General features: G+C 33.7%; 1 protein-coding gene across 2 annotated transcripts in view; it reads left to right on the forward strand.

The window, feature by feature from the left end:
- The window catches only part of cdk16 (cyclin dependent kinase 16), an 82,877-nt gene that overhangs the window by 55,968 nt on the left and 1,993 nt on the right, over window positions 1–24,916 (forward strand). For both annotated transcript variants that reach the window (XM_056464052.1, XM_056464053.1), the window contains 7 exons: window positions 2,884–3,007; window positions 4,276–4,396; window positions 5,774–5,871; window positions 5,979–6,084; window positions 10,219–10,261; window positions 13,052–13,142; window positions 15,604–15,681. In XM_056464052.1, the coding sequence (XP_056320027.1) occupies window positions 2,884–3,007; window positions 4,276–4,396; window positions 5,774–5,871; window positions 5,979–6,084; window positions 10,219–10,261; window positions 13,052–13,142; window positions 15,604–15,681 (661 nt within the window). The remainder of the gene's footprint in view (window positions 1–2,883; window positions 3,008–4,275; window positions 4,397–5,773; window positions 5,872–5,978; window positions 6,085–10,218; window positions 10,262–13,051; window positions 13,143–15,603; window positions 15,682–24,916) is intronic.

The following is a 24,916-nucleotide window of genomic DNA, read 5'->3' on the forward strand; positions in this document are numbered from 1 at the left end:
ATTCATGCTAGAATCATGCTAACAACATGCTAATTCATGCTAGAAACAAGCTGACTCATGCTAGAATCATGCTAGTAACATGCTAGTTACATGCTAATTAATGCTAGAATCATGCTAGTTACATGCTAATTCATGCTAGAAACATGCTAATTCATGCTAGAATCATGCTAACAACATGCTAATTCATGCTAGAAACATGCTAATAACATGCTAATTCATGCTAGAAACATGTTAGTAACATGCTAATTCATGCTAGAAACATGCTAGTAACATGCTAATTCATGCTAGAATCATGCTAGTAACATGCTAATCCATGCTAGAATCATGCTAGTAACATGCTAATTCATGCTAGAATCATGCTAGTAACATGCTAATTCATGCTAGAATCATGCTAGTAACATGCTAATTCATGCTAGAAACATGCTAGTAACATGCTAATTCATGCTAGAATCATGCTAATAACATGCTAATTCATGCTAGAATCATGCTAGTAACATGCTAATTCATGCTAGAAACATGCTAGTAACATGCTAATTCATGCTAGAAACATGCTAGTAACATGCTAATTCATGCTAGAATCATGCTAGTAACATGCTAATTCATGCTAGAAACATGCTAGTAACATGCTAATCCATGCTAGAATCATACTAGTAACATGCTAATTCATGCTAGAATCATGCTAGTAAAATGCTAATTCATGCTAGAATCATGCTAGTAACATGCTAATTCATGCTAGAATCATGCTAGTAACATGCTAATTCATGCTAGAAACATGCTAGTAACATGCTAATTCACGCTAGAATCATGCTAGTAACATGCTAATTCATGCTAGGATCATGCTAATAACATGCTAATTCATGCTAGAAACATGCTAATTCATGCTAGAATCATGCTAATAACATGCTAATTAATGCTAGAAACATGCTAGTAACATGCTAATTCATGCTAGAATCATGCTAGTAACATGCTAATTCATGCTAGAAACATGCTAGTAACATGCTAATTCATGCTAGAATCATGCTAGTAACATGCTAATTCATGCTAGAATCATGCTAATAACATGCTAATTCATGCTAGAAACATGCTAGTAACATGCTAATTCATGCTAGAATCATGCTAATAACATGCTAATTCATGCTAGAATCATGCTAGTAACATGCTAATTCATGCTAGAATCATGCTAGTAACATGTTAATTCATGCTAGAAACATGCTAATTCATGCTAGAATCATGCTAGTAACATGCTAATTCATGCTAGAATCATGCTAATAACATGTTAATTCATGCTAGAAACATGCTAATTCATGCTAGAATCATGCTAATAACATGCTAAATCATGCTAGAAACATGCTAGTAACATGCTAATTTGTGCTAGAAACATGCTAGTAACATGCTAATTCATGCTAGAATCATGCTAGTAACATGCTAATTCATGCTAGAATCATGCTAATAACATGCTAATTCATGCTAGAATCATGCTAATAACATGCTAATTCATGCTAGAAACATGCTAATTCATGCTAATAACATGCTAGTAACATGCTAATTCATGCTAGAAACATGCTAGTAACATGCTAATTCATGCTAGAATCATGCTAGTAACATGCTAATTCATGCTAGAAACATGCTAGTAACATGCTAACTCATGCTAGAAACATGCTAGTAACATGCTAATTCATGCTAGAATCATGTTAATTCATGCTAGAAACATGCTAGTAACATGCTAATTCATGCTAGAATCATGCTAGTTACATGCTAATTTATGTTAGAATCATGCTAGTTACTTGCTAATTCATGCTAGTAACATGCCAATTCAGACTCGGCTTTTCAAGCCACCATAAAGTTTGTCCTCAAACTTTAATATCTAGTTCAATCTGTTTCTCAAAACAGTTGAAGTCAGAGTTATTAGCCCTCCTGAATTAGTAGCCCCCTATATAATCCCCCCCCCCCCCATTTCTATTAATTGGAAAACTAACACTTTTCTAAACATAAAAGCATAAAATTCTGCTAGATATTTTTCAAGATACTAGTATTCATCTTAAAGTGACATTTAAAAGGCATAACTAGGTTAATTAGACAAGTTAAGGTTTGTTCTGTAGACAATGTAAAAAAACATTGCTAATAATATTGACCTTAAGGGTGCAGTAGGTGATCTGCCAGAATGCTAACTGTAGTATAATAGCTATACCCCTCCCCTGCCATCCAAAGCCATACCTCCTTAAGTCATGAACGTGCATATTTTGGCAGAAGCCCTTTTAAAAACCCTCTTTCTTTTCATGTGTACAAGGCCAGGTTAGTCTTTCAGAAAGAAGTCTTTCAGGTTGCTGCAGAGTTTGCCTGGCGTCTCTCTCTGTCAGCTGTAGGTGGCCATGCTTCACGTGCATGTGGAAATGACGTATCTGTCTGCGTGACAGGCTGCGCAGAAATTCACATTTAAATTTGTTGACTGACAGTTTGAGATACCTGTCGTAATTGAGTTAGTTGTCAGTCCGACAATTTTTAATTGGACGAACATATTTAGTGTCATGCCTTATCCAGAATATAAAAAAATTTAGATCATTTACTTTAATCATTACTATTCAAATGTGAAGAGACTTTCAGCCAGCACAACAAAAATGTTTCTGAAGACAATCACCTACTGCACCTTTAAAATGGTTTTAAAATCTTTTTTTAAATACTTTTATTCTTGCTGAAATAAAACAAATAAGTCTTTCTCCAGAAGAAAAAGAGTATAGGAATTACTGTGGAAAAGTTCCTTCCTCTGTTAAACATCATTTGGGAAATATTTGAAAAGAAAAAAATCTATATAATTCTGACTTTAACCTAACGTGTAGCACATATCAGTCAGAGATTATGTCCTAACATTTGCTTTTTCTGTCTCAGCTCTTCCTGTTTCAGCTGCTGCGAGGTCTAAACTACTGTCACAGACGTAAAGTCCTTCACCGAGACCTCAAGCCCCAAAATCTCCTGATCAACGACCGCGGGGAGCTGAAGCTAGCCGACTTTGGTCTGTAACACACAAACGTGGTTTAACTAACTGATGCTTACTCTTTTACTGTTTTCTCTGTGGGTGGTTAATGAAAACCGGCTGCCCACTTACCAACTAAACGCACTTAACCTCAGCTTTCTTCAGCTGCATCCTCTCTGTAATCATTGTACTGTTAATGTACTTTGGCTAAAGGCATTTAGTGTACTTTACATCCGGAAGGACAGGATGTGTAAAGTTGTTTTATTATCTTGATGTTAGCGATTCAGTTTTCTTAATGGTTTATTTTTGTTGTTTTTTGTATCTAGACAGGTTTCATGGAGCTTTTCTAAGATGGAATTAACATAGAAAATAATTATGCACAAAAGCGCCATCTGCAATGTTCAGGCTTCTGTGAATAAATTCTGAAATGTAATTTGTATTTTGACGAATACTGTAGGTTCTTTTCATTGCCTTTAAAGTAAAATAACTGAACAAAAATCAGCGATCTTCACTGCCTGTTAGATATACGATATGAAGTGGGTCTCAGATCGGACAAGAAGCACTGCATTAATATCCATTTCCCCCGCCATGTCTTTAAAATATGACAGTTTATTTTACCCCAGTATTTTCAATGGAATTTCTGTGCTAGCCTGTTGCTACTGACGGCGCTAGTGGTTGCAACGATCTTTCATCTCGTTTTACGCTTGAACAACTAAATGAATGCTTAAATCTATTTAACTGAATTTACTGTAATTACATACCAACATCGATGCTGTAAAAACAACCTAGTGAAATTGAAAATAGTCACATTAAGCTTTCACTGGAAGTTTATCGTTGGCTTTAAAACTCTAGCTGTGCATATACTATACCCCATTATTATTCCTCCTATTAAATTTTCATTCTTTTATATTTTTTTCCCAATTTCAAACAGAGAAAGGATTTTTTCAACACATTTCTAAACATAACAGTTTTAATAACTAATTTCTAATAACTGATTTCTTTTATTTTTGCTGTATCATAGGAGGGCTAATACTTTTGACTTAATATAGAGTATATACATACTGCAAATTTTTAAACACATCTTGAAACCTTCTAGAAATGATTACCAGCAAAACACAAACCTCTTATGCATAATTTTTGGTAAATATTAAAAATATAATAAAATCAGACTAGTTTGAAGGTTAATAGTTTGCTTTTGGCACAAAAAATGGCAGATCCATGTATAACTTCTTGATGTATAGTCTTCACAAAGCTTGCCTAAATTCGGCAAATAATTTTTTTAAATGTGGTTTTTGATTGGTCTTTAGGTCTGGCACGAGCAAAGTCAATTCCTACGAAGACCTACTCCAATGAGGTTGTGACCCTCTGGTATCGTCCACCTGACATCTTGCTTGGCAGCACAGACTATTCCACACAGATTGACATGTGGTGAGCGTCCCATCCCGTCCGCTAATGATTTATTTTAAGTGTTGGGAGAAAGATATATATATATATATATATATATATATATATATATATATATATATATATATATATATATATATATAAATGTGTGTGTGTATTATTTAAACAAATAATTTAAATAAATTAATAAATTATTTGGATAATAAAAGGAATAATCCAACATTTCAAATTAAGATACACATTAGTGTAAAAATACACATTACTTTAAGGTAACAAAGAAATATAATAAAAGATTTTATTAAATCTAATGTTTAAAATAATCACAAAATTATTACATGTATGACTAAATAAAAAAAAAGAAAAGAAAATTAATCCAAATATTTGTAATAACAAAAATTTATTAAATTAAATATTTTTAAATACAATTAAACTATTAAATCCAAATCATTTTAAACAAAAATATTTTAAAAAGAAGAAAAAAATATATAAATAGCTGAATAGAAATACCTAAATTGGTAAAATTATTGAAACAGGTGTTACAGATGTTATAGGTGTTAGTATCAGTATATTAGACTTAAATATATTTATATTCTAGTGTGCTCCAAAACAGTGACAATATTTGACAATATATTTAAAAGATGCAAACGTCCAAACCTCGCAGCTTGTCACTGCTGCCTAAAATCGATCAACTATTTTTCATATTCAGTTCATTTTGTTTGTCATCAATTTCATTTTCAATAATTTCATACTTCTCATCAAATCTTCTGACCAATCAAATGCTCTCTAGTATCTGCCCCGCCCACTTCAACATGCTTTTCTTTTGATGCACTTGAGCTCAACTACTCACTGGCAGAGCTGGAAGAAAAACTAAATGCTATTGGATGTTTTTTAAAACAGGGTGGATATATATATATATATATATATATATATATATATATATATATATATATATATGTCAAGCCTAAATCCTGGCAAACACCTGGCAAATCCTGACTTAAACTTACTTAAAGAAGTATTTTAACTAATCTTGTCTCTTGTATATTGTCTTATTATCTTTTGGGAGAAGCCTCTGTCATTTCTGGGGATAAAAACTTGCTGGTTGAATAGAAGTAACTTTAAATCAGAATTGTCCAGCGGTATGAATAATTTCAGGTGCTACTGTGTCTATATATGTATAGTCAAATAACACATTACCACTTTTGTTCCTGCATACACAGCCATTCTATATGAATTGATTTCAAATAACAGTCAAACTATGGATGAAAAAATGCATTCTCCCATGGTGCTGTAGATTGATATGCTGGGCAGATAATTAGTCTATAGCAGCATCAACGCACACTCTTAGGTCACAGCTCCTCAGTGTGGGTGAAGTGATCTGATCTGTAACGTTTCTGACTGCAGGGGTGTTGGCTGTATCTTCTACGAGATGTCTACAGGTCGACCCTTGTTCCCCGGCTCTACAGTGGAGGAGGAGCTGCACTTTATCTTCAAACTGCTCGGTACCAATCTCGCACCCACTCTCCTCTTTCTGGCTCCAGATCTGACAGTTCATCTCGCTGTGTGTGTCACTGGGATATTTATAAACCCTCCTGCGTCTTTTTCATAGGTACGCCCACAGAGGAGACCTGGCCCGGAATAACCTCCAATGAGGAATTCATCTCCTATAACTACCCACGATACCGTGCAGACTGTCTCCACAACCACACTCCACGGTAAAACCACTGCTGGTGATATGATTGCAGCCTCTGTCACAGTGTTGTCAAATCCTCCCAGAGCAAATACGCAAGCGGAGCTTCAAGAATGAGACTAAATTCTGTACATAATTGATAATAGATCAAACTGATTGTATAATTGATAAATGAGCTTGCAACACACAGTTGAAAGCAAAAGTATACATTTTAATTCTTTAAAAATATCACAATGTGCTGTTTAACATTTTTTTCAACACATTTTTAAACATAATAGTTTTAATAGCTAATTTATTTTGTCTTTGCAGTTATGACAGTACATAATATTTTACTAGTTATTATACAAGATACTAGTATTCAGCATAGTGGCTGATCACACAACGCTAGGCGCACAACACTGCCTTTTTTTGTTAACAATAAAAAAAAATAAGTGAGGCGCACTTTTTATGTCACTAGGAAACGACTTAGGGCGCACTCACATTAGGTACAGTTGCCTTGAACCGCCCACGGCCTGCACTAACATTCCAGTTTTACCTACTGGACCCGAGCACGCTTACATCATCAATGATGCGCTTGTTCAGTTTAACAGGAAGAGAAGCGCCGTCACTCATCACAGTGGAGATTGCTTAAGTTATATTGTTTTGTATTATTTTTAGTCGTTTGGGATGCAGTGACACGCAGTCAAACACTTTGCCGAACAGATCCACCACTTTTGACGCTCGTAAATTATCATAAACGTTCTTGTGGAGCAGGTATTTGGAGGTTTCCTGAAGGTGTAGCTGACGTGCAGCGAGATGTTTGCATCTTTAATAAACTATTACAGTTCGTGTTCATTGAAAAGTAAGAATGATTAATAAATCCATATGAAACAGTTTCCTAAAAGTGACATTGCTTCAGTTTTGGGCTCAGGCGCACCTTGCACTCACACTACGAGCATACTGCGCCAAAGCCCAAGTGAACTGTGCTCTGGTATACCTCTTCCAATCGGACCAGGGCTGGCCAACTAAACTGCGCCTGAGCCCAATTCAAAGCACTTACTCTTGTCAAACGAATTGGGAAACGGTTCAGATAGCATAGTGTGAGTGAGCCCTGAATCAGCTGTCCTGTATTGTGCAAGAGTGTTGCTGTTGATATTGTTACAATTTTAATATTTAATAATATTGTGATATTCAAGATTTGTAAGGTAATACAGCTCTGGATAACTTGAAACAGCGGCCACTAGTCTCTCCTCCATCTTTAAAAGTCTCTGTAGTCGTCTTGACAACACAAACACTACTGTCACCTCAACGGAAACAAGTCCCTTTAAGGCAAATCATTTCACTCGGCAGCCCTCTTTGAAACTCCTCTCGGGCAGTATGCTCGGGCATTCTGTCTCAATGGGGAAACATCAAATTCTTATGATTGCATAACATTTTTGGAATCACTAATAAAATTAAACAACAATTGTCTCTTTAGTTTCATTTCTAAACGTTTGAATCAAACCAAATCAGCATTTTTTAAGGTTGCCCAAGCTAATCCGCATGTGCCCTCGAAAGGAACGAGATCAGGACACCAACCTCATTTATGGCCGTTCTACACATTATCATCCTCTGAATAATGATCATCGGATCGCACTGCTCTTCTGAAGTAATCCATTTGTTCTTGATGGTGAATCTCTTCCAGAAATGACAGCAAATCTTTGGTTACAAGTGTGTGTGTTTGAGTAGTTGCTGTCATGTTATGTGCATTTGACAGGACGGACTGTACCTCGCATTTATTTCATACTGATTACAAAACCAAAAACCTTTTGTTTTCAAGTGTAGTGGATTCATTTAGAAGAACAGATTTCTAATTGGCATAGTTCGGGATTTGTAGAGCTGCGGATCGATGGATTACTGTTCAGTGTTTGGACTATTCAGCAGTGAATATTAAAACTCACTGAACTGAACTTAAACTCTGAAAACTGAACTGACACCGTTTCAATTCACTATAATCTTCTATGTGAAGCTGCTTTGACACAATCTACATTGTAAAAGCGCTATACAAATAAAGATGAATTGAATTGAATTTCAGGCTTTATGTGAACGTATGTCTTATGTCCATAGAGCAAGTATTCGCTGAGATTCCAGTGTTTTTGTTGACCACCAAAAACTGTCTTAAAACACACGTCTGGTCCGAACTTGTCCCCTGGAGAAATGTCAGCTAATAATGATCAATGATTGGCTCCTGTACTTGTAGGCGGGGCTTCATTTGCCATATTGATCATTACACTTTTACCCATTCAAAACCGTACGAGTGACATGTCTTGTGTATTCAACAGTCTTTAATGGAAACCCCGCCTCTGCTTATATTTAATTGGAGATTGACAGACGTAACGCTTTTTCTGCACAAAGTTTTTTCTGCAACTGTGAGTACAATGGAAAAACTCAAGGTGCATCAGTGTGCAAAACGATTGTGGCTGTTGGTAAACCATTCAAAAGATGTGTCTCTCAACGGAAAAATCGTGTTCGATGTGATCAGCCCCTTAAATGGCAATTTAAAGTCTTAAATGGGTTAATTAGGCAAGTCATTGGACAACAGTAGTTTTTTCTGAAGCAATCGAATAAGATATAATATTGACCTTTAATTGAAAAAAAAAACCCTGCTAAATATAATAGGAAATGCTGTGAAAATGTCCTTGCCTTTTAAACCTCACTTGGACATTACATATTTACTGGTGAACTAAGAATTTTACCTTCAACTGTATTAGATATTAGCTTTGCATATTAACTTTGAGGTTAAAAAAAGCAAAAACAAAATGGCTGTGCAAAATCCAGTGACTTTGTTTTATCCGTAGATGAGTTATTGATATTTTTGGGACATTCAGAAGCTGTTAGCATGTGGAAAAGTCTCTTAAATCAATTTCATTGTGATTTCCAGTTTCATACCTCTAATTAATTTGTCTGGAAAACCAAAAATTGAAGTCAGAGAGAAGGTTTTTGTGTACTAAATAAAACATAAAAAATCATCAAATTGTAACAGAGCAAGGAATTTTTCACAGTATTTCCGATAATATTTTTTCTTCTGGAGAAAGTCTTATTTGTTTTATTTCAGCTAGAATAAAAGCAGTTTTTAATTTTTTTAAAAACATTTTAACCTCTTAGGCCCAAGGTTTTTTTTTATTTTTTATTTTTACATGCATTGTTTATTTCTCTTTGCTGTTTGGGCATATTGGAACTTAATTACAATAAAAACCTAAGTATCATCTTTTGATACGATGTACTTCTAGGGAAAAATGATGTCCATATATGTGCACTCGTGGTCTGAATTTACACAAAACACCTTTTCCTGATTTTTTTTTTTTATGCATATTTAACATAGAACTTTTGTTTTTAACTTGCTATGACTATCAGAGAGTAAAAACTATTATTTCCCCCATTTTGGACAGTTAAAAATAGTGTTTGGGACATTTCATATGCTGCACAGACTGTATGTCTGTGACAAAATATAAAACATTCAATGTATTTTAAATAGCCACTTAAGAGCTAAAATGTGCTGTCCACATATGTGGACACTCAAGCCCTAGGAGGTTATGGTCAAAATTATTAGCCCTCTTAAGCAATATTATTTTTTTCAATTGTCTACAGAACAAACCACTATTATAAATTTTTTTTTTTGCCAAACTACCCTAACTTGCCTAATTAACCTATTTAAGCCTTCAAATGTCACTTTAAGCTCAATACTATTCACTTGAAAAATATCTAGTTAAATATAATGTACTGTTATCGTGGCAAAGATAAAAGAAATCAGTTATTAGAAATTAGTTTTTAAAACTAACAGAAATTGGGGAAAGAAATATATAATTCTGACTTCAGCTGTATTTATATATTTATTTCTATCAATGACCATCGTTTCGATTTTAAGCGCTTGTATTACCTAACTGCACGGATTTTAGCTGAAGTTAATCAATGCACCGAAGAAAAACAGCAAACATAAACATAAAGAAATCGAGCTGCTTGTCATATTTTCTAACATATTTTAAAAATAAGCCCATGAAAAACGTAAAACCACAGGATTTTTTTAACGCAGCTTTACATAAACAGAAACCCCTAGTTGTGTATTGTAAGCATATTTGGCAACTCTTTTCTGTTATATCTAACCCAATGCTGGAGGTAATTTATTGTGATTTCTCCGTTTCAGGCTGGACAATGATGGAGTTGAACTTCTGTCAAAACTGCTGCAGGTGATTATTTAGGTGTTATATAAATAGAAATGTTAAAGGTGAAGATCTCAAACACAACCCACTGTCTGAGCCAATGTTTCTAAATCAGGCTGGTCAGGATGTCTGTGTTTGAGCCAAAGCCACTTTTCTGGAAATCATGTCTGCGGATGACTTGCTAACTATAGTGTTTCCTCATTAAGCTGGGATGGGAGTATTTTACACTTTTAACATATGCATGGGTTCTCTGCCTGATTTATCTAACATAAGAACAGCTAATGCGACCTGAATAATGAATAATGTTTATTTAAAGTCTCTCTATTGTAAAACAGTTTTTGTGTGTGTTAGCATCAAGAAATGATAGTGCTTAGTTGGTTTTAAGGATTGGTGTGCTCCAAAACAAGACAGATTTTGCATTTCGAACATTATAAGCATACAAAACTTGCACCTTTGTAAAATGAACACCATGATCAATTACGTGTACAAGAAGGGTCTATTATACAAACACATTTTTTAGATTTGCAAAAATTGTATACAACACCCTGTAGTGGATTTATAATCTTAAACGTTCTACAAATTGTATTAAGAGCAACATATTAAAAAATGTAGGCTGAGCACTGAGCACATTTCCCATGAGCCTGGGCTGGAAAACTCACTTATATGCTAATTCTAATACATACACACACAACATTTTTTTCATCAGTTATTTATTCAGTTATTATCGTTCTGCCATTACAAATTATTTAATTTAATATTATGGAAATAAATAAATTCCATGCTTCTTTGGTAAGTGTAAACTTCATGATCATTGAGGGATTTTTAATTTTCAGGGATTTTTCATTTTCCAGACAAGTGCTTCCAGTGAACGATTATGCTATTATAAAATCGCCACTTTTAATCTATGCAGAGTTCGTACAGTCCTGGAAAATTTTGACAAGGCGTTTTCCAGGTCTGGAAAAGTTTTGGAAAAGCAAATAAACCCAAAATAATTTTGAATTTTTTTTACAAATATCTGTATGCTTGAATATTTTTGAGATCTTAATATTGAGTACATTTTTAATGTAATTAGCGCGAGCCCTCTCTTTATGTGACATTCTCTGTGAGAGGTAAAAAAAAAAAAAAAGCAACTCGCAGTTTCAGCTGTTTCTTTACTTTTTTCTGTCCTCATACGTACCCTCACATTATTAGTGCTGTGTGTAAGCATTATCTAATTAAATTATACAGATATAAAAATAAACTACATTGTCACATATTTTTTTGATTTGCTGTACTAAATTGGACGTGCATTTCTTTCTTCCTTTATCATGTGTACATAGACGTTACATGAAACATTAGGTCATGAATATTTACCTAAAAGTTTTGGAAAAGTTCTGGAATTTTTGTAGTAATTATGCATGAAAAATGTAGATGGTTTCTTTAAAAATCAATGATCTTCACTGCCTGATTGATATGCTATATAAGAAGACTGTACAAGAAGCACTGTGTTAAATTCCATTGTTCCCCGCCATGTCTTTAAAATATGGAAACTTAATTTACCCCAGTACTTTTAATGGAGTTTTTGCATTCACCTGCTTTTCCTGACAGCGTTTGTGTTTAAATGTCCTTTCATCTCATTTTACTCTTAAACAACTAAATGAATGCTAAGTGTAATTAACTGAATATAATTTAATTAAATGAGATTATTGATGCAGTTAAAGGAACCATATGACATTGAACATAGTCAACCCCTCACCGGAAGTTTATCAGTGGCTGTAAAACACTTGCCTTGTATATACAATAGATTATTGATCAATACAGTTAATTTGCAAAAAAGAAAAAGAAAATAAAAATCTTATTGACCTCAAACCTTTAAACATCAGTATATACAGTGGGGAAAATAAGTATTGAACACATCATGTTTTTTCCTGGGAAAAAATATTCCTAAAGAAGCTGTTGATATGGAATTGAACCAGATTTTGGTAAAAAGTTTATACAATGCAAACATAAAAATAAAACCAAACAAAAAAAAAATATATATATATAATAACAATGGGATGACACAAGGAGAAAGTACTGAACTTCTGAAATGTTTTAATACTTTATATTAAAAGGCTTTTTTGGTGATGGCAGCTTCAAGGCACCTCTCATATGGAGAAAGAAGTCACATGCATTGCTCAGGTGTGAGTTTATCACAGACTTCAACAGTGTAAAAATCTTGATGTTCTGTGGGTCTCGTCTATCAAATCTGCTATTTATTTTATAGTTTCTATTGGATTCGAGTCAGGTGATTGGCTTGGCCATTCCACAGCTTGATTTACTTTCTCTGAAACCTTTTGACAGTTTCCTTGCCTGTGTTTTGGATCATTGTCTTGCTGAAATGTCCATCCTGGTTTCATCTTCATCCTCCTGCTAATGTAGATGTTGGACTGAAGCAGCTAATATTCATTTACACTGATGAAGGGCAAAGGGTTGCTGAAGACCTAGTGAGAAATTTCAGCTGCTGTCTGGGCTTTCACTGCGTTTCTACACCTCTCTTTCTTTATGTGTTCAAAACTTTTTCCCTGTGGTCATTTCATTTTATTAAGCAGAACTTCAATTTGTAAACTAATTAGTTTTGTTTTCTGTGCATATATGGATTTCTTTGGTTGTTACCAACATCTGGTGAAAAGTCAACAGACCCTTTAGAAATATGTTTCCTGAGAAAAATGGTGATGTGTTCAATACTTGTATCCACACTGTATTATCAGTGTGTGCGCTTTTTAGTTACTATGGTTACTTTGGGTTATTTGAGTGTTTTGCACATGTGCCTAACTAACACTGGACATTGTGTTTCAGTTTGAGGGGAAGAAACGAATCGCAGCAGAGGAAGCCATGAGACACCCATACTTCCACTGCCTGGGAGAGAGACTTCTCACACTGCCAGACAGTGAGTTCACAAACACGCACACCTCCTAACAGTGAGATTTATAATGGTGCCAGATAACAGATGTATGCGCACTCGCGCAAACCTCACACCAACAGATAGAAGTATTGAAGTGCCAGACAGAAAGTCTCACACATGCACACACTTTACTTTTTAAAGACATTCAATTCCACTGAGCCAGAGCTGTTTTGGGTTTGCACTCGAATCAAGTCAGGTGAAGTAAGTTTGCACAGAAAATGTGACCCTTAATGTTATATCTTAGCTCACGTTTCAGTTCAGCTTGCTATTTTTCTGTTCAATTTCTCCCTGCCAGCTATATCAATATTTAGTACATGAGCAAAATCACACGAGTAGCAGTGCGATATGGCTGTATATCGACTCTGGTGGGAGGCGTGTGTGGCTTAGTGTCCCACCAGTGACGATATTCAGCCATATCGCACTGCTACTCGTGTGATATTGCGTTTATACAACAGTTCAACAGCATAATCGTGTATATAAAAAAAAAATCAAACACAGTCTAAAAACCCTTTTGTAAGAGGAACTACTTTGTTCCGCCATTCATTCACATCTGCAGCTGACGTCAGACCAGTAGAAACCGTTGCTCACTCACCAATGTCACTTTACGCTAGAGAATCATTCAAATACCAGCTCTAATGTCTAAAGTGATGACAAAACAGAGGATTTTGCTGACATTTTAAGATTATAAGGCTGAACGGCATGAAATGCCATTAGTATACACGGATTTCCCAGTATTTCTCTGTTGCAATTGGGAGATCACAATAATTAACCTCGAAAAAGCCAAAACAGCACCAACACTACTAGATTACTGTTGTGTTTGCGATAAGGAAAAACGCAAAACACATGCGGGCATTTCTTCTTTCTTTCTGTTTACTGAACTAGTCTGCAGTAACGAAAACAGGAGACTTCTTAGAAACAGATGGTCAACCAAAATGTAACTCTGGGTTATACAAAGAGTAGCCAACACAAAATACACACATTCCTAATATGCGAGTCCCATTTCACACTCAACACACTACAATTACTATGGTAAAAATACAGCACTACAACATACAAGAGAGAGAGATCGACTGGGAAAGTCACTTACCAGTTTTGCAATGATTTGATCAGATGTAGTTATAAATTACGCTGAGTTTTTCTCCTCTAAATGCTTACTATGTGGTCTCTGTCGCCCATCTTGTGGATGGCGCTGTCTCTCTGAAATTATAAATATTAAAAATAGGCACTATCCTTATAAATAAACTGCATAGTTACAATCTAAACATCTACATTCTCGCCTGAAAAAAACAAAAGTACATTATGTTGTCCAACAGCTGCAATATTTGTCAAACTGTAGTGAGTTTATTGATCTGCTCTCACTCTATGTGGGCGGAGTAATACAGAAGGGTGAGGAGGCTGTAGGAGTTATGATGTTGCCGAATATTTTGCACAGCTGTCAGCCTATCAGATTCGAGAATCAGACAGAACTGTTGTATAAAACTTAATATGTGAGATTTGAATACAATTCTGGAGTGAACAAATCTGAAATTCAACCACTTTTTTTGCATCACAAATCTATTGTAGAGCTGTTAAGGCAGTCATTCAATCAATTTTAACCAGCAATTTTGCATTCCTTTTGATTCCAATTTAAATATATAACTAACAAAATAAAATAAATGTGCATCAAATCATTTATTTTCAATATATTATCAATATTTATTTATTTATTTATTTAATTCAGTTAAAAAAGATGTGTATATATGTGTATGTGTATGTATATGTATATATATATGTATGTATGTATGTATGTATGTGTGTATATATATATGTGCAGTTGAAGTCAGAATTTTTAGCCCACCTGTATATTTGTTTCCCAATTTCTATTTAACGGAGACATTTCAATACATTTCTCAACATAATAGTTTTAATAACTCATTTCTATTTACTGAATTCTTTTATCTTTGCCATGATGACAGTACATAATATTTTACTAGATATTTTTCAAAATACTAGTATTCAGCTTAAAGTCCAATTTAAAGGCTTAACTAGGCTATTTAGGCAGGTTATGGTAATTAGGCAAATCATTGTAAAATGATGGTTTGTTCTGTAGAAAAAATATTGCTCAAGATGGCTTATAATTTTGACCTTAATTGTTTTAAAAAAAATTAAAAACTGCTTTTATTCTAGCTAAAATAAAACAAATAAGACTTTATCCAGAAGAAAAAACATTATAGGAAATACTGTGAAAATTCCTTGCTCTGTTAACCATCATTTGGAATTTTTTTTTTTTTTTTATCTGATAAAAAAAGTGCTAATAATTAATAATAACAAAAACATAATCAACAACATACATTTCATATAAAAATTATATTTTTCATATACAAGTAATATTTATTATTTATTTATATTTATTATAGAGCTTGTTTGAGTTCTGTGGTAATGTAACTGCTGTATTTCTCCCTGCTAGCTATATCAATATTTGCACTTCAAGAAATTCAGCTGGAGAAGGAGCCAGGAATGAGGACGAACTCTCTGTCAGAATCAGGTAAAAGCTCATTGCAGAAGAATGATGATTTATGATGATGGTTTTGAGATTCATCTGTCAGCGTACAGTGCGTTTGTGAATCTTCTGTGAACGGCAGCACGTCAACTGGCATTAATCTCTAACAGACAGAATTTATTTAGTCATAATAGAAGCCTCTATTTTGACAGGGAGCGACTGTAAAGTGACTGAGCACATTTGAATACAGTTCTGGAGGATCTAAATCTTTTTTCCTCCACCACTAATCCAAGAATTTATAGTGGAGTTTTTAAGGAATGGGCTATATGCACAGCTAGTGTTTTTCAGCCAACGATAAACTTCAGGTGAAAGCTTAATGTGACTATTTTCAATTTTATTAGGTTTCTTTTACAGCATACATGTTGTAGTATAATTACAATACATTCAGTTAAATAGACTTATGTATTAATTTTGTTGTTCTCATCCCGCCGTCAGGATCAGCAGGCAAGCGCAGAAACTCCATTGAAAATACTGGAGTAAAATAAATAGTCATATTTTAAAGACATGGCAGGGGAAAATGTCATTTAATGCAGTGCTTCTTGTCCCGTCTGAGACCCACTTTATATTGTATATCTATCAGGAAGTGAAAATCACTGATTATTAAAGAAATCCTAGCAGCACGGATATAGGCAATATGTTTGAATGGCAACAAACTCAACTGATAAAAGACAAAGTCCGCCATTCTCCTATTCTCATACAGCTCTCTTGACAAAGTCATGGGGAAAAACATGCAACAAACCCTGTGGATCATGAAAACAAATACATATAACCATATCATGGGCAGACGCGGTCTCACCCAGTCATTGGGTCTCACAGCTTGGCAGGTCTGCCTCGCCATGCTCTTGTGAATAATTAAGAAGCAGGGTCTTCTCATAGGATAGGAAAACTCCACAATGAATAAAACCGAGAACCTGACGTATCATCACTCCATAAGCAGCTGCGTGCTACGTCACCGATTTAGATCTTCCCAAAAATTATTTTAAACCCAGAAGATGAAATTAGCTGACAAAGGCTCCAAATTATCCAGTTTTCCCCACAATGGAAGCTAACAGGTGCTAAAGTTGTTTTAACTGATGCTCGACACACACAATTCTGTTTAAAAAAATGTTAAAAAGTACTCCATTGTGTCTAAACGTGGCAATTTTATAATAGAAAGATGCTCACAGCTCTGAGACTGGCTGGCTGAAATTAAAAGTCTGTGTGCATATACCCCATTATTAAATCAAATCTGAATATGAAATGTTAATTTTACTTAAATTCCCATTCCTTGAATTCCTTTTGATATTTAAAATAAAATCCTTGAGTTTCTTTTAGTATTCAAGCTTAAGTATAAGCTTCTAAAGTATTTGATACACTGTAAAGGCAACAAATATATGTCAAATATTTTTAAAACGTTAATCAGGTTTTTTATAGTTATATAAGGTTTAACTTTATATATTTTAAGTCAGTTTGATTGATGTAAGTTGAGATGACCTGAATAGAATATTTTAGGCAGCAGGAATTTTTTATTACTATAGAGCTATAGATCTATAGAGCTGCGCATCGTTGGATTTGCTCTTCAATATTTGGACTCTCAGTAGTGATTATTAAACCACACTGAACTGAGCTAAACGGAACTGAACTTAAACACTACAAACTGAACTACACTGTTCCTATTTACTATGACCTTTTATGTGAAGCTGCTTTGACACAATCTACATTGTATAAGCGCTATACAAATAAAGGTGAATTGAATTGAATTACAGTGCATATTTAAAGTATTTTGACTTCGTAGTATTTAATTAGAACTAATGCTAGTAATTTTGCCATACCCCTGAACTACTTCTTCTAGCATAACTTCTAACGGACTTTAATCTTGAAACTTGACTGGTTAAATGTTTGGATATGCCTACTTGTTTTAAATTTAGTTTTTTAAATGGTGAAATTGTGGTCACAAAGTGAAATTTGGCAATGAGAGAGTTCACGTGTAATCTAATATTCAAATTTGTGTAATCATAAAGTTTTTTCCTTTAAGAAATTAGAAACTATAAATTAGGATTTATTCTTTGAGAGTGCATTTATTTATGTTAGTAATAGTAAACATTTTTAGAATCTTGTTACCAAATGTTTAAAAAAAATACAGTATATTTTAAGCAACTAATTTTAGATATTGATAAGCATTGATAATTCGTTTTTAATATTGAAAGTACATTTTTAGCACAAAACTGATTAGTTATATATATATATATATATACTCTGTTCAAATAGAAATTTCTAAATTAAGTTATCTGTAATAATTGCTTATATAATTACAGTAACTTTTTTTACTATGTTGTTGTTGTTATTGTAACTTGAATAAAAAAACTTGTTATATTTTAACTATTGGTAATACGTTTTTAGCACAACATATTTATTACATATACTTTGTTAAACTAGAAAGTTCTAAATTATTTAAATGATCAGTTATAATGTTTTATATAATCACAGTTACATTTTACTGTCTTATTGTACATTTTTAAATCTTACCAACCTTATTTTTTCATGTTTGTTGTAAGCCAGATACACTTTTCTGTTATTTTATGATCAGAAACGGTACATTTTAAATAACAAAAGTGCTTACAAGCATTTAACAGAAGCCCATAGATTTAAAGGGTTTTTAAATAGTCAAAAGAAGCATAGGTTCAGTCCAGTGTCCAAACCTTTGACTAGCAGTGTAGACCTGTGTCTCCTGACATCCACAAATTGCATAAAGCAAGCTAATCAGATCAAACTAATGTTTTTAGCTATTAGGTTTTGTGTGCATTTTACATCAGACTGTTTGTCTGCAGCTGAGCCCATCATTTATATGACTCTGCTGAGCTGATCCTATACCATTTTTATAATTATTCTCAATATTATTATTTATCATGTAAGAGATAAACTCATCATCATGCTCATTTTCTAATACTTCTCTTATAATTGTTGTGTTTTCCTCCTTGTTTTATATTATCCCTCAGTCATTCTCTATTTCTTTTTTAATATATACATTTATTTTGTTTTCTGATAAAGCATACAATTCAAAGAACACATTTCAACATGAGTAAATTCAGAGGTAAAACCACAAGCCAGGTATTGTCAGGTATAATAATCTCATGCATATAAGACACAAAAGTGGATTGTTTTATTTATATTAGGTCACAATTCCAGCTATTACCAAACCATTAAGTAAGACTATTAGCTGCTAATTAGCTGGTTATTAATAAGGTGTAATTAGTAAGGTTATTAGTAAGGTGGAAGTTAGGCTTAGGTTTTTGGTAGGATTAGGGATCGAGAATAAAGTCATATTTTGTAACTACCAAAAAACAGTTAAACTAAACTAACTTAAACTAAAGTGTTGCCGATAATACTAGTAATAAGTAAAATAAAGATCACAGAGAATTATATCATGGGACAAACAAAAAAAAGTGGTAAATAAAGCAATTGAAGTGACTTTTAAGAAGAAAAACAAATAACAATAAATAAATAAATATATATATTAGTTTTAATAGCTTTAAGAACTCATCTCTAATAACTGAATTATTTTATCTTTGCCATGATGACAGTAAATAATGTTACTATTTATTTTTCAAGACACTTCTATACAGCTTAAAGTGACATTTAAATGCTTAACTAGGTTAATTAGGTTAACTAGGAAAGTTATTGTATAATGATGGTTTGTTCTATGGTCTATCTAAAAAAATAATAATTTAAAGGGACTAATCATTTTGACCTTAAAGTGTTTAATAATTCTGATTTCAACTGTATGTACAGTTTGCTGGATCTTGTTTTCATCTCATTAAAAGACATTCTGTATTTTTGTGTGCATCACAAACTATATGAAATATTTTTTATTTAACATTTAAAGTAAAATTTACTCAGGATAACTATAATATTAACCAAGTTACCAAGACTCTTATATTTAAAAAACAATTGATGAATTGTAGAATATTCATATGTACTACTTAAGTAGATTTTTATTACATTTTTATAACAAAAAATAAAATGGACTTTCTCAAGTAAACTAAACATTTCTAATGAATGGTGTAGTGGGGCGGAGGGATGTGTTGGTGTTTTTTTTATTGCTGTTTTGAGTAAAATGTCAATAAAAAGGTCTAAACAAACATTTCTAATTAAAGGTACTAATAATTATTGTTAGGCTTTTACTTGGCCAAGTTTTGAAAATGGAACTCGCCTTCTCTGAGGGAAAACTGTTTCCAAGCTTTTTTCAGTTAAAGCCTACTCCATGTGTTTTTCCTGTCTCTGTTTGTTTTGGTTTACAGTTTTAATAAGACACATCTCTCTTGTAACGCCTCAATTCATTTTGATACCACACTTAAGCACTGATTTGATGTTTTCCCCTCAACATCAATTCTTTTCTAATATTTCTCCATCTGCATTATTATTTCTTTGTCCTAGCTCAATAATGCGCAGTTACAATGATGCTGTCACATTAGATGTTCACAAGAGGAAGTTTTTGTTAAGCTCCATGTATTATGCAGTTCATTAAGTGCTAACTTATTATGCAGTTCGTTAAGTGCTAACTTTGTTTTTCTCCACGCTCTCTTTTTCTGTCTCTTTCTCTTCCCTGCCTTTTTGTATGTGCGTTGATGTGTGTTTTTCTTTTTTTATTATATATATATTTTAACACCACCACTTCACTGTGCTCCAGAGCTTTTGCAAAGATGTCTAAGGTTCCGGCACACCTTAGGTACATATTTGTCGCCCTCCGCTTAATGCAGGAGGCCACAAAACAACAAAACCGCTTTTCTTCCCTCGAGTCTCCTGTTCATCTGTACTTACTGTCCAGTTGTGCCCCACAGGAATTGCATAACCATGTCTGAATCACTTCTCAGATATCTCAAAAAGACTCAATCTCTGAGTATGTAGGTAGACTTTTAGATGTCATGGACATGCACAGCTTAAAAATTAGAAATATAGCTTTTTCTTCTGATGCATGCATTTAGCCCTTGTGTATTGTTCAAATCGACTATGCTTTCGTTATGTCGGTGACTGTTTTTGCTTCATTATTTGACATTTTTTAATTGCAAAGCCATGACACAATATAATCATGCATTATTTTTGTGATCAGATTTTTATTAAACAGGTGGAAATAATATTACATACATTGTTATAGACAAAAATAGCAACCAACTGCAATTTATATTAATATCCCACCCCACTCATCCCTGGCGAAAAATGGTAATTAATTAATTAATTAATTAATTAAACAAATAAAAGGAAATAAATTAGAGCCAAGAAAAACCTAAAGTAAATAAAGAATAAATTAAATTAAATTTGCCTCTGCGATAAACATCTTACAGAACCACTTTTAACAAAATTAGATACATTGGACTTTACCACATGGGTTAAATAAAAAATTTTTAAAATCATAGTAACATTTCTTTTATCTTGGTTATTGCACATAAGGTAAAAGTTTTTAAAGAAGCATTATGCATCCTTGCCACAGACAATTCCATATTTACAATGTCTAAGAAGATATACATCCAGTGTTTCCAGTCCAGGCAGTGTGGAGGTTGTGGAAGCAGAGAATATTTTTTTTTCTGAAGTAAAGACAAGCCAAAGGAGGAGTCATCATTTTAAAGAAAAAGCTTATGACAACATGGTATGTCTGATCTCAGAATATCCTTCAAAGTCATGCATTCTTAATTGTTGATGAGTTTCCCTGTTGGGAAGAGGTGAAATTTGTCATTTTTTAACTCAATAACCCTTTAGAAAGGCTTGTGCAAAAAATGTTTTAGGCTTTTATATGGAGTTTTATGGAGTATAACAGCAACTTATAGTGCGTGTGTGCGCTTAAATACACTTACTATGTTTTGAGAGCTGTAGTGCTTATTTTGCTTATTTTACACACACTCACACTTTCTACTCCATTTAACTCTATATAAAAGCTAGAAACTAAGCATCTTTGCGCTGCAATTGATGATCAACAGTACAAATTTCACATTTTACCTCTTTCCAACAGGGAAAACCAGCAACAAGCAAGAATGCCAGATTTTTTTTTTATTTAACAAGTACAATGCTTGTTAATAAACAGTGAAACTGTAAATAAGCCAGAGTTAGCTACAAGAGCTAATTTTCATCTTTTGCCCCCTGCCAGATTTTAAAAGGCAAGCTAAAATCTAAAAACACATCATCACACATACAAAAACAGTAATGTTTATATGGTGCCGCAGCTTTGCAATCAAAAACATGTCATTAAAATGGAAGTCAAAACAGCCCCTAACATAATGAAAGGGTAGTAAATTTCCCCAGAGTATATTGAGCCTTTTTTTACATTTTCAAAGCATTATCCTAAAATATGTGTCAAAATGAGATTTTTCACCAAATATTGTTCCATTTGCTGAAACACAGAGAAAGTTATGGCCAAATTAACACTCAAAATCACCCCAGAGTGGATGAAAACAACCTCAACAGCACACAAGGGTTAAGTCTGTGTGAAATCAAAATTTACAAAGTTTATTTTGCTAGTGTACACTGTTATTCTTTAGGTGAATAATTAATCCATTGGAAAGAAAAAAATGTTTTGGCAAGCTTCAATATTCTTAGCCACGCCCCTCTTAACGTTAGTTTGCTATAAGGGAATGATATACAAAAGAAAGCCTCGCCCCCTACTCAATATTCCATTTCACTTGGAAGTACATCAACATACTGAAATACGTCTCAGTAACTTCTGCTTCATGTGGACTTTAATAAACTGAATTATAGGTACTAAGCAGGTCACATTAATACACTGACTATCACATAAACATTAACGTTACTGTTTTTGCCTTAATTTAGAGCAGTGTTTCCCAACCTTGTTCCTAAAGGCACACCAACAGTCAACCTCTTCCTAATCAAACACACCTGAAACAACTCATCAGAACATTAGAAGAGACTCCAAAACCTGAAATGAATCGGTCAGATAAGGGAGACATCCAAAATATGTACTGTTGATGTGCCTTCAGGAACAGGGTTGGGGAAACACTGATCAGTATCATTCTCTAAGTTGTTTGAAAGGTTATGCATCAATTTGCTATAATCAGCCCCTCTCATTTGTCACCCTTTTCCTTTGCTGTGTATAATATGATAAGCTCATCATAATTCAAATGTACACAGACTATCCAATTTGGCAGTCCGCATGATGTGCATGTTAAATCCAGGGTTGCCATGTTGGTTTTCAGCAAATGATTGAAACATTTGCAAAATGATGGATTTTTCCCCATTCATTGTTGCATGTAGAATAAACTTAAAAACGTCTTTTACACCCAAGAAAATTGGCAATTTATGTGTGGAGATTATTCAGCTGAGAAACCTTTGAGACATTCATCCTCATTAAGCGTTCACAGACAGGTTCTCCTGTGATTTATTTAATATGAAAAAAAAACTCATCTTTCACTCAGACCCTATAATATATTCAGTTCACGAATTGATGAAGCCGTCCAGCCAGAGCTTATAATTATTCAACGCTTATTCGGAGCTTTAAAGTCGCTGCTAAATATGAATGTTAATCCATGAGCTCTTGGTTCAGTTAAATCACTGATGAAATGAAACTCCAAAGGCTGGCACATTTAGACTGAATGAGTCGAAATGCAACATGCAGCATTTATAATGTAATGTAAAAATACATTCAAATAAATACTGTTACTCCTGGAGAAGAACAATGTATTACCGTTTATAAAAAATAACTTCTGTTTGCAGCCATTTCTAATAATAGAGTGCATTAGTGCTTGTCTACATTTTCACAGCTCTGGATCTGGAAGTATTTTCCTCATAGATATTTTTAGAAAGCCGGTTAATGAACCAAACAAACCATGTAAACAATGTGACAACATTTTATTTTTTTTGCTGCAATTAAAAGTTTAAACGCAGTGCACAAAGATAGGAACAATACTTTAATTAGGAAAAGGACTATATTCCCATGAAGCACTGCAAATGACAGAAACCAAAAGTGTTTACATGGAAGTAGGCATGGGATGATAACCAGTTTCAAGGTTTACCGTGGTTTGGAAAAGTCAAGGGTTTAAAACAGCTAAAATTCTGTTATACCGTTCCTACGATATATTTAAGCTTTTTTTTTTCTATTTTTATTTCGTTTTCATCTCCAGCAGAAAAAACCCTCCACATCAAAATAAATGTTTCTTAAAATCAAATATATTGCGTTCATTTTGGAAAATTAAATTGAAATTGAGTTCTTGTTGTTGTTTTAGAGCAGTAATCACAATACTGTGAAATTGTGTTTTTTTTTTTTATCCAAAAATGTTTTTATCCAAGATTTTCATACAATCAGAATCTTATACCGGCCCATGCCTTCATGGAAGCTATGGATTTCAAGTGTCTTTAAAAAACAGAGCATAGGGAACCTGGATTACATAAAACTCCATTTGGCACGCTTTGCTCACTGCAACTCTCTAAATGATGGATTTTTTTGTCTAGCATCATGGATGATGTAGTTTTTCTGCACAAATTCTGGTGTTAAACAATTCTTTTAAAATTAAATTTAACATGCATATACACTACCTGACAAAAGTCTTGTTGCCTATTCAAGTTTTAGGAACAGTAAATAATAACTTGACTTCTAGTTGATCGTTTGGTATCAGAAGTGGCTTATATGAATAGATTACGCTTATTTTAGCTAAATAAAATATAATCATGCCTCGATTTTTAATTATTTAATTAAGACAGTAAGGTCTGACTTTGCTTAGACAAAAGTCTTGTCACTTAACAGAAATAATGTCCAGTATAGAATATAAAGTCATGCTGCAGTGGAAAAAGAATGAATATTGTTCATGACTGCCATGAGCTTGGAGAACTGCAATCATACATCTCTGCCATGACTCAAATCACTTATTAATAAAGTCATCTGGAATGGCAAAGAAAGCGTTCTTGCAGGACTCCCAGAGCTCATCAAGATTCTTTGGATTCATCTTTAATGCCTCCTCCTTCATCTTACCCCAGACATGCTCAATAAAGTTCATGTCTGGTGACTGGGTTGGTCAATCCTGGAGCACCTTGACCTTCTTTGGTTTGAGGAACTTTGATGTGGAGGCTCAAGTATGAGGAGGAGCGCTCTCCTGCTGAAGAATTTGCCCTCTCCTGTTGTTTGTAATGTAATGGGCAGCACAAATGTCCTCAGGCTGTTGATGTTGCCATCCACTCTGCAGATCTAACAATGCAGACCCTACAGAATGTAACCCATGATTTTTCCTTCACCAAACTTGACTGA

The sequence above is a fragment of the Danio aesculapii genome, chromosome 8 (assembly GCF_903798145.1).
Source record: "Danio aesculapii chromosome 8, fDanAes4.1, whole genome shotgun sequence".
Taxonomy (NCBI): Eukaryota; Metazoa; Chordata; class Actinopteri; order Cypriniformes; family Danionidae; genus Danio; species Danio aesculapii.